Source organism: Ursus maritimus, unplaced genomic scaffold (assembly GCF_017311325.1).
Source record: "Ursus maritimus isolate PB19 unplaced genomic scaffold, ASM1731132v1 scaffold_6, whole genome shotgun sequence".
NCBI classification, from domain to species: domain Eukaryota; kingdom Metazoa; phylum Chordata; class Mammalia; order Carnivora; family Ursidae; genus Ursus; species Ursus maritimus.
The window spans coordinates 84,536,337-84,547,493 of NW_024426774.1; the positions used below are offsets into that span (position 1 = coordinate 84,536,337).

General features: G+C 34.4%; 1 protein-coding gene across 7 annotated transcripts in view; it reads left to right on the top strand.

The window, feature by feature from the left end:
* The window catches only part of CCDC138 (coiled-coil domain containing 138), a 162,476-nt gene that overhangs the window by 139,859 nt on the left and 11,460 nt on the right, over positions 1–11,157 (top strand). For all 7 annotated transcript variants that reach the window (XM_040623684.1, XM_040623677.1, XM_040623678.1 and 4 more), the window contains exon 13: positions 4,339–4,515. In XM_040623684.1, coding sequence (XP_040479618.1) covers positions 4,339–4,515 — 177 coding nt within the window. The remainder of the gene's footprint in view (positions 1–4,338; positions 4,516–11,157) is intronic.

An 11,157-nucleotide genomic window follows, 5' to 3' on the forward strand; every position in this document is an offset into this window, starting at 1 on the left:
TCAAAAAGATAATAATACTTGGTGTGATTTTGACAGTGTAATGCTAAGTCCTTTATTGGTTTTCTCTGAATATTATTATTCCCATATTAGTGTTATTAGTTTATAGAGGTTAGATAGTTATGTCAAGCCAGTATTTGAGAGAGTCTGGTTCAGCTCATCTCTAGAGCCCACCCTCCTGACCTTATTTTGTGACTTCCTAAGAGCATGTACTCCTGAGATAATGAAAGAAATAATAATAAATACTTACATAGCACTTCCTGTGTTATGGGCTAAGCTCTTTACATGTACTAACTCATTGAATCCTTACAACAAGGTTATGAGATGTCAGTATTATCAACATCTCAATTTTGTAAATGAGGAAATAGAGGCATGGAGAGGTTAAGTCTGCACTCTTAGTGACTGTGCTACACTGATTCCCTGAAATAAAATTTAACTGTAAGATATAACCTTGTATCCATTATACTCACAAAATAAAATGATTGACTGTAATGCCAACCAAAAGTCTTTATTGATAAAATGTGTGTAATTTCAAATTACAATATTTCAATATGCAGTATTTCAAATTATAAAACAGTTCACTTATAAGATTAATATTTACCAAAACTGTCTTGAGAAATGTGCGGTTTTTTTAAAGCTTTAATTTAAATTCCATTAGTTAACATACAGTGTTATATTACTTTCAGATATACAATAGAGTGATTCAGCACTTCCATACATCACCCAGTGCTCATCTTGACAAGTGCACTCCTTAATCCCCATCACCTGTTTCACTCTGTCCCCACCCACCTCCCCTCTGGTAACCGTCTCTTTGTTCTCTATAGTTAAGAATCAAAACAGGTACAATTTTGATTGTAGCTTACCATTTTTGAAGTGCATTCTGCTTACAGGAGCCACCAAAATGTATCATAACCTTTAATAAGATTTATTGTGTCGTCTAATAATGATAAAGGATAAATAATCGACAAACCCGCAATTGGAATAGTGAAGGAAATAAGTTCTTGCAGTGTTGTTGGCATTTTTCTGATAATTCATTTGGTTTTTAAAAATTTATTCCCCATAGTAACCTTATAAGGTAGATGGTGGTGTCATTTTTACGGAAGAGCAAACTGAGAGTCAGGCATTTGTAAGGGACTCAGATCTTTTCTTGACCCTAAATAATCAGGTCTTTAACAGTATCATCATGAGGACTGTGGAATGTTATATGTCATTAACAATTTTAAGTATGTAGATGTGGTCGTCAATGTGAAAACATTTTAATTAATAAAACCTTCAGTATGTACATACTAGTTTGATCTATGTAAAGATATGAGAACTGAAAGGTAAGAATCTTACCTGATAGTATTGTTTTAGGGACAAATTTCTAATTAAATATACTCTGTCCTTTTTAGTTGTGTGCATCGGAGCTAGTTTTGTTGTCGTGCCTCTCTTAACACTTGGCCCCCAACTTATGCAGATATATATTTTTGTAAATTATGTACTTATTTATACTTCAAGCCTAAAGAATAAAGAAATGTAGGAATTATTGCCATTCTCATAACAGGAACAATGTAGGATTAAGAACTTCAGTTTTGCAGTCAGATAACTAAGGATGAGTCTCAGTCGCATCACTAGCTATGTGACATTGGGCAGGTCCCTTCTTTTCTGTGTTTCACCACAATTTTTTTGAAGATCAAATGAGAACTAATGTGAAGGTTTTAGCAAAGAGTGTGGCATATAGTAAGCGCTAGCTGCTAGCATTATCATAAGCATTATTTTTTAACTTCTAAGAGTTGGTTTTACCTGAGATCAGAATTGAGGTCTGTTAGACTGCGTTAGATTTGTATTGCTTTATAATAAACCACAAACACTTGTTGCTTAAAACAACAACCAGTTTTGGTACAATTGATAACTAAAATTTCTTAAAATATTCTCTTAGAAGTTAAATTGGTATTGATTTTAGAAAGTCTTCACTATTAGGGAAATTAAAATAATGATATAATTTTTTTACTTCTCTCTAAAAAGTAAGACAACTTAAAAATAAAATCACCAAATACCATCTCCCCCTCCCCAAATTAATAAAGGACAGGTTTTTAAGTTCACAGATTTGCTGTATCATGTAGCATTTAACCTATTTAATCTCAGATGATGTATTGATGAGAAGCGAAGTAATCTACGCCAAATACAGTAGGTGGCACTGTGATAAAAACTTTTGTATCTGTGAAGAATTGAGTTCAGGATTCATCTATAGTATTCTACTGAGTGCTAAATAAAGATAGGTTAATATTCATCTATAGTATTCTACTGAGTGCTAAATAAAGATAGGTTTCTTTCTTTTTTTTTTTTTATTTATAATGATTTTTTATTATGTTAGTCACCATACAGTACATCCCCGGTTTTCGATGTAAGGCTCGATGATTCATTAGTTGTGTATAACACCCAGTGCACCATGCAATACGTGCCCTCCTTACTACCCATCACCGGTCTATCCCATTCCCCCACCCCCCTCCCCTCTGTAGCCCTCAGTTTGTTTCTCATAGTCCATAGTCTCTCATGTTTCATTCCCCCTTCTGATTACCCCCCCTTTCTTTATCCCTTTCTTCCCCTACAAAAGTTAAAAATTGAGCTACCCTATGATCCAGCCATTGCACCTCTGCTTGACTTATTTCACTTAGCAGACGTAGTGAAGAGAAGGGCCATATGCACCCCAGTGTTCATAGCAGCAATGTCCACAATAGCTAAATCGTGGAAGGAGCCGAGATGCCCTTCAACAGATGACTGGATTAAGAAGTTGTGGTCCATATATACAATGGAATATTACTCAGCTATCAGAAAGAACGAGTTCTCAACATTTGCTACAACATGGATGGCACTGGAGGAGATAATGCTAAAGATAGGTTTCTAAGTAAAGCAGACTTGAACAGAATCTAGCAACTTTGCTTAACCTAAATACACATTTATTTACCGTGTTTTATTTTAATTACAGAAATTAAATACAATAATGGCAGTGTTCTTTGAACTAAATTCTACCAAAAGTAAGAATAGAATGTCCTATAAATTGATTGAGGCACAGATTTTAATTTCTCAAAATTCTTTCATATGTATTTAAATATGTATTTATGTATTTCAGTTCTTTCATAGGTATTTCACACAGGTTATCCTCAGCTTCTCATTCTTAATAAAGCTTTTAAATTACTTCTTTAGTTTATGTAAACTAAAACAGCAAAGATGAAATGCAACAACACATCAGCCAGAAGGTAGTAAATTTCAATGGGGGTGATTCTGTCATATTTTCAGTGTATTTCAAAGCACCCTCAAGCCTTCTTTAAACAGAAATCTCAGTAGAAAAATTAACTCACTAGTATTTGAACAGCACAAACAGTTTTTTAAATTCCTTTCAATAGTATATTGAAAGAGTTTAGGAAACTGGAGTATTCTTGTATAGTAAAAAGCACAGTGTAAAATTGTTGTAAGAGTACTGATTTGGGTTGTTTGGTGTGTTGAAGTGTAATGATATAAAAAATGATATCTTACTATCTCATTGCATTGATTCTGGTTAAATTAGTGCTTCTTAATCTTGGCTTTACAGGCTTCCCAGTCATCTGTGGAACATCTTTAAGAAAGTTCCAAGCAAAGATGTGGAGAAAAGGGAACCCTCATGCGCTATTGGGGGCAATGTAAATGGAAGCTATGGAAAACAGGATGGGGGTTCCTCCAAAAATTAAAAATAGAACTACCATATATAAAAAAAAGAAAGTTCCAGGGATTTTTTATATATATATAGATATAAAATTATATCTATCTATATAAATATATATATATATTTGTATATATGGGCAGATATATCACAAAAGGTAACACACCAGAACACATCTAGTCCTCTGAAGTTGTCTTTGAATGGCTGTTTGATCTTTATTAAGAGACAAAAATCCTCGTTTGAAAGTTTGCATAAAGTTACATTTTGAAGTAGATAAACACTTAGCAACAACAACAACAAAAATCTCAAAAGCTGGGTAAAGATAACACTTCTGGAAGCATATGGTAGTTATCAAATATGAAAAATAAACATTACTATGGTCTTTACTATTAAACATCAACTGTTTTCTTGTAATAAGAAATGGAATTTATTGTTATTTTGGTGTTAAAATATGAAAAATTTATCCCATCATAGTGTAATTTCTCTTCTCTTTTTGTTTCAAGCATTTGGGTTCTAACATTCAAATTTAGCCAGTGATCTCTGGTCATTTAATTTTTGTTTCTCTTTTAAATTTAAGTGATGGTATTTTCTTTGTTTCTTTCTGTTGTTTCTGATTACCAGCTACACTCCTGACTGATAATGCAGTTGATCTTACTGTTTTTCAGCTGACTACCTGGCTCAGGCATTTGATTCTCTCTGTTTGGACTTAAAGACAGATGAAGGAAAAGTCTTGTTTTTGGAGTATAAAGCTGTTCCAGTAATAGTAAATCATCTACGAATATCCAGTAAAGGACTCCTCTCTAATGTCATGGATAGTTTGCTTCAGATGACAGTGGAATCTAGTAAGTTTTAAAGTTTTTAGATACACGAAGAAATGACACTAGATGATTTTCTCTGTGTTCTGAATGTATAACTACATATCAGACATATTGTACTTTATAATAGAAATGGTTAAAAAGTATTTTTGACAGCTGTGTAATAGAGTCATTAATAACATCACTAAAAGTTGTATGTCTAAATTTCCATTAACATAGCACAATTTCCAGTACTCACCTCATTTCAGTTTTGTGCATATACTTCTCATTGTTCGTCATGTTTTTGAGCTTCTTTGTCTGTTCTTCCCTGTCTCATCATTCTGACAGATCTAACTAATCCTGTATTTCCTGCTTGCTTAGAAGGAGATGTTCAAGTATGTCTCCATCTAAAGGGAAAATAGGACAAAGCCATATTCCTGTTGTTTCCTCTTCGACCTTACTGTTTTGTTGGAGGGTTGGGGGGGTGGGAGGTGCACTCAGGTACATATGTGGCTATTCTTTTTCATGCATATTTGTAACATTTTATAGTCTGTGGCTTTATTTTTTCTTTTTGGTTTTTATATTGGTGTAGCAAGTTCTTTTAACTTGCTATTGATGGTTCCTAATTTAGCCCAGATATATATGGGGATGTTGAACATAAATATTTTCATTTGCTTTGGTTGCAAATGGTTTGGTTTGAACCTCAAGTAACCCCTTGACTTATAACAAGCAACATTTTGCCTCAGTAATTTTTTTTCACTTGTAGATTTTCCTCTTCCCTATTCCCTCTTCTTCTGCAGCACTTCTAAAAATGAAATGTTTATGCTTTCCAGAAGGTGGAAATTAAAATTAGAAAGTCATTGCTCAGCATGATAGTAAGCAGTCTGTGGTACTTGGTGCTGCTTGTGGGTGAATCCCGAACAGCTGGGTGTAAAGCATAGTTATATTTCTAACTAGGTACCTTCAATGTATGGCTTCACATTTTTAATTCATTTTATATACCTTCTCATTTCTCTTTTACAACATCCCTATGAAGGGCCTGAATAGAAAAACTGAGGTGTAGAAAAATCAGGTAACTTGTCCATGGCTTCCATAGCTAGGCAGAGGTAGGACTTAGATTTGAAATCGTGTCTCTGATTCTAGATATAACAAGATGCATTCTACCATTGCACTGTGATTAGATTTTCCAGAGGCTTTTTTCCTGCCCCCAAATGTCAAATTTTCTCTGACATATTTTATTAGTATTTTTAGCCATTTGCAACTGTTAAGATATTAGACTTATAGTTGAGGGTATAGCTACCTAGTTAAATAATCTTGGGGTTTTATATCATTATATTAGTAAATTCTAATACATGCTATAGAGCAAAAAAGTGAAAAATTAGTAAAATGAGACACAGACACCCAAGATTACTTGTTTAAAGTGGGTAGATTTACAGTTACGTTTCATTGGATTTTTCTTTCTTTCTTCTTATTTCTTATTATCTTTTTTAAAGATTTTATGTATTTATTTGTGAGAGAGAGAGAGAGAGAGCACGCACAAGCAGGGGGAGCAGCAGACAGAGGGAGAGGCAGGCTCCCTGCTGAGCAAGGACCCTGATTCGGGACTTGATCCCAGGACACTGGGATCATGACCTGAGCCAAAGACAGACGCTTAACCACCTGAGCCACCCAGGCATCCCTCTTTCTTTCTTTTTAAAGATTTATCTATTTATTTGAGAGAGAGTTGGCGGGGGGGGGAAGGCAGAGGGAGAGGGAGAAAGAGAATCTCAATTGAGAGAGAGTTGGGGGGGGGGGAAGGCAGAGGGAGAGGGAGAAAGAGAATCTCAAGCAGACTCCCTGCTGAGTATGGAGCCCCACATGGGCCCGATGCAGGGCTCAGTCTCACAACCCGGAGGTTATGACCTGAGTGGAAATCAAGAGTCATACACTTAACTGACTGAACCACCCATGATTTTTCTTAATGAGGAAAACAGAAATTTTGCCAGATGTAAATGTCTACTCATTAGAAACAAATCTGTCTGAATATTTCTGACAGAGATGAAATCTTGTAGCCAAAGGAAAACTAAATATAATTTTATGAAAGAGTGAACCTACTTGGGTGAAGTGACTTTGTGGCACCATAACATTCACATTTGGAGAAATAGTAGTAGATAAAGTCAGCAGATGTTCGGTTCATTCACACGTGTTTACCTTTGTTCAGATTATGCTCAAATCCAAGGTTATCCTTTCTTGTTCAAATTGAGTAAATAAAGCAATTTCTAATGTGGATTCCTAGAAACTCTATCATTTTTAGTGATGGAAAACTTTTGGAAGATTAAAAATGGGTGAATCTTTGATGATTTCTGACTGAGGTATATTTACTTGCTTGATATATTTTTCTATTTTTAATATAAATCCAGTACCTGATGTTAACCAAAGAAATTTGTTGAAGGGGTTAAATGAATGATAGATCAGAATGCAGCAAATACTTACCTAGCTGTTGGTTTTATGTTGTTTTTTCTAGATTTGAGATGAGAAACTCATTTCACCATATACATAATTTCCACATGCCATTTTTTTTAAAGTTTATTGGAGGAAGTTGTTGGAAGAGAAATCTTGATAGAATAGATTTGCAGATGGCTTATCTCACACAACTAAAGAGTCTTGGTGGCCAGCTATGCATGAGGTGACATGTTTCAAGCATCTTGTTTGCAGTGCTTTGCTGAGCCTTGGGGATTCCTCTGACATCCATTCAGGGCTTTGGAGCAAAAGGTTAGAGGAAGGTTTCAGTGGACCAGGCTCTAGGCTGGGAGTACTCAAAGTGCTTATTGGTTCTGTAACTCAAGTCAGTATAGAAACAGTGATTAAAACTGGTGTAGTAGTTGTCAAATTACTAATTTTATCAAGTTCAATAATAATTTAAAACAGTTAGGGGCGCCTGGGTGGCTCAGTTGTTAAGTGTCTGCCTTCGGCTCAAGGCGTGATCCCAGAGTCCTGGGAGCAAGCTCCGCATTGGGTTCCCTGCTCCGCTGGGAGCCTGCTTCTTCCTCTCCCACTCCCCCTGCTTGTGTTCCCTGTTTCACTGGCTGTCTCTCTCTCTGTCAAATAAATAAATAAAATCTTAACAACAACAACAACAAAACATTTAGACTTGTATTTTGTATGTTTGTTTTATTTCTAGTGTTTTTTAATGGTATTGTAAAACGATAAATTTTGAAAAGTGATTCCAGTGGGATAGCACCAAATCTGAAAATGGTTAGGAGTGCTCTGCAGATGGGGCCTAGGGCAGAGGTTTTTATAGAAAAGACAGGGAAGCAGAGCAAAGAAATTATTTAATTGACTAGCTATAACATAAATGTTTGCCTTGTTGGGGAAAATTTAGTTATTTTATGGTAGTTTTACTTGAGGTTCATTTTCTCCAGTTCAGGGAAGTCTGGTTGACTGTTTCGTTTTTCTTGAGTTTTGTTTTCTTAGGTTCAAGTGCATTGACTGCTTTAGAATTTGATTTGTTTAGGTAGGATACCCTGCTGAAGGCATGAGAGCTTCCCAGTCTAATAGCCTCTTTGTTGAACTATTTTAAACAGTATTTTGTTAAAATCTGTTGCATTCTCTCTGCTGGTTTGGAAATCTCAGGCCCGTTCTTACAGTAGTTTGAGGAGCAATAAGCTATTCCATCTCCACTGGATACTTCATGTTAAGCTGTGTTGTAGTGCGTACTGCTACAGAGTGATGGTTCTCTTGTGTCCCTTATGCTCTTCCCCCAGATTTCATCTTTTCAATATGAGAAATGTTATTAGCTGCATAGGTATTTACTGTTTTTGAAAGCTGCTAAAATACATTTCTTTTTTTTTAAATGATCTAGATATATTTTACTTTAAAATGCATTTCTTTGAGTGTAAATTAAGATCTATACATTGATTTACATTAACATATATTATGAGCACATTTTTTTTTAGATTGAGGGCTTCTGATAATACCTCTTTTGGGTGTAAGTATATATCATATAATAACTTAGTAGTGTTGATTTTAGAAAATTACTTTGTGGTTTCTTTCTCTTTTTCCTGTCAGTGGTTAAAAGCTATTACTCACTTATCTGGGTTTAGCTGTGTAAGAACTTGAGTCTTATTTTATTTCAAAGAGTACTTTCCTTTTCTTGTCAGACTTAGTTTAAATAGAGGGATTTAAGTTTGTATTTGTATTATTGAGTTCATTCTATTTTGTGGCCTAAAAACTGCCCATCTAAGGTAACATGCTACCATTTAACATTTGAATGGCAATAATGCATTTGAGCACATTTTGCAGACACTTTTTATTTTTATTATAAAAATAATAGACATTTGGAAAGCTACAAACTGGAAAAAAAGTCTTACAATCCAAAGATATGTACATTTACTTCATATGTACATTACTTTCTCTCTTTTTTCCATGAATAATTTTCATGATGTTGGGTGTTTCTTTTCTCTTTCTTTGTTTATCATGGTTAGAATCTGGTGTACATTTAGTTGCATCAGTCTATGTTTATCTGTCTAAAATATCAAAATACAAGAAAATATTAGGATATTTTGCAAAGAAATATACTTGAGTTCTGTTTAAATTATGAATATGGGTAAAATGTATTATAATACAGTTAAAGGTAGCAAAGAATTATCAAGTCCTTTATGCTACATGCATTAAATTTGTTCTATGTATCTAGAAGTTATTTGTGAACATATTTGTATTTCTTAGTTTGGTGCTCTTTTTCATTAGCAGTTGATTTTTCTTGATTTGAGCAACATTATTTCTTCCCTTCCTAATTTATTCTGTCATTCTATTATGTTTTTATTATTAAGGAGATTAAAACAAGGGTAATTTCAATGAAATGACAAAAGCGATATGACAGTGTACCAACTTAGTATGTACACACCCGTGTTTCTTGTCTAGTCATGAATATAACCTGTTTTCTCAGTTAAAAGCTTTCAAATGAAAGAATGTTCTCTAAGGAAATGCCATGGGAAGATTTATTTTTAATAACTGAAGAATATGTAATAATATTTCTTAAGTCTAAGAAGTTGACACCCCTCTTTTTTTTTTTTTTTAAAGATTTTATTTATTTATTTGACAGAGAGACAGCCAGAGAGAGAGGGAACACAAGCAGGGGGAGTGGGAGAGGAAGAAGCAGGCTTCCCGCTGAGCAGGGAGCCCGATGCAGGGCTTGATCCCAGGACTCTGGGATCACACCCTGAGCTGAAGGCAGACACTTAATGACTGAGCCACACAGGCATCCCAGTTGACACCCCTCTTAATTTTACCACCTTAATAATACATAGTTTGCATATTGCCTGATATATATATATTTTTACATAGTTACATTCATAATATGCATGCTGTTTTGTATAAGAAATACATATTCATTATAGAAAAATCAGAAAATACAACTTTACTTCATTCAACAAATATCTATCTATAGACTATACATTTATCCCTGCCACTCACTGAGACATTAGGGGTACAGCAGAGAATAAGATAGGTCCCCTGTCAACATGGAGCTATGATCTAGTTGACTTTTGCCAAATTATTGGTATAGTGAGGATGATAATACCAATATCATAAATTATAAAAGTGGTAAGGGAGTTAGTCATGCAGAGGTCTGGGAGACTATTCTAGGGAGTAGGTACTGCTAGAGCAAAGGTGTTAGGGCAGGTATTAATTGTTAGGTGTGGTATTTTCAAGACACAGCAGGGAAGCCAGGGTAGCTAAAGCAGAGTTAAGTGGGCAGAGTGGTAGAAGAATCAGAATGTGGGGCCTGCACTTATTCAGAAGTCAGACTTGGGGACTTTTATTCACTACAATTCCTTGAGCTTTCCCTTTCTATTCTGCTTTGTTCAATGCCCTATTAGGAGCTTCTTTTTTTTTTTTTTTTCATTTTTCTGCATAGCCTTTATTTTTCATTGTTGCTTAATACTTAATATTTCTTTATATGCATGTATATGTTTATGTAATATTTATTCTTACTATATGTTTATGTAATATTTATTATTGTTACCATTTTTTGAGACATTTCTTGTGGGAAGTGTGTATGAAACTTGGTAAGAAAATCAATTCATTGGCCTTCCATCCCAGCATAAAAGAGCTTTCAAGTAGTTTGTGGTCAGCTCCTTGAGGAATATGGAGCACGGGGAACTAATCTAGCAATCCTTTGTATGACCTCTTGAAGTCTACTTTAAGAGACGTGCACTTGTAACTGTGCATTTGATAGTGGTCTCTGAATGCTGTCAAATTTATAGCTATGTTATAAGTTGCATGATTGCTTTAATGATGCTTGCATTCCCTCATCTGACACTCTAACAGAGTCTTTTTTAAGATATAAACCTGACTTTTCTAGTGTAACAGGAGACGATATGAACCCATTTTTGGTCAAGCTTTAGGTTTGTGCTATATAGCCTATCTTGAAACTTGTTTCAATATTTTGTGACAATAAAACAAACCATGGTGTATGTTAGGGAGTAAAATCCCACCTGCCAATGAGTGTGATAGAGAAAGCTGAGGAATCAAATAATTAAATGTATAGATAATGAATATACTATTTTTATTTATTTTTTTAAAAGAAGAGTTCTCTGAATAACTTAAGGAAGGAATTTTTAAAATTGTGTCTATTGTTTAAAAGATAACACATTCATTATAGCTAATCATTTCAAAGGTACAAAAGTGAAAAGTAAAAAAAAAAAAAAAAAA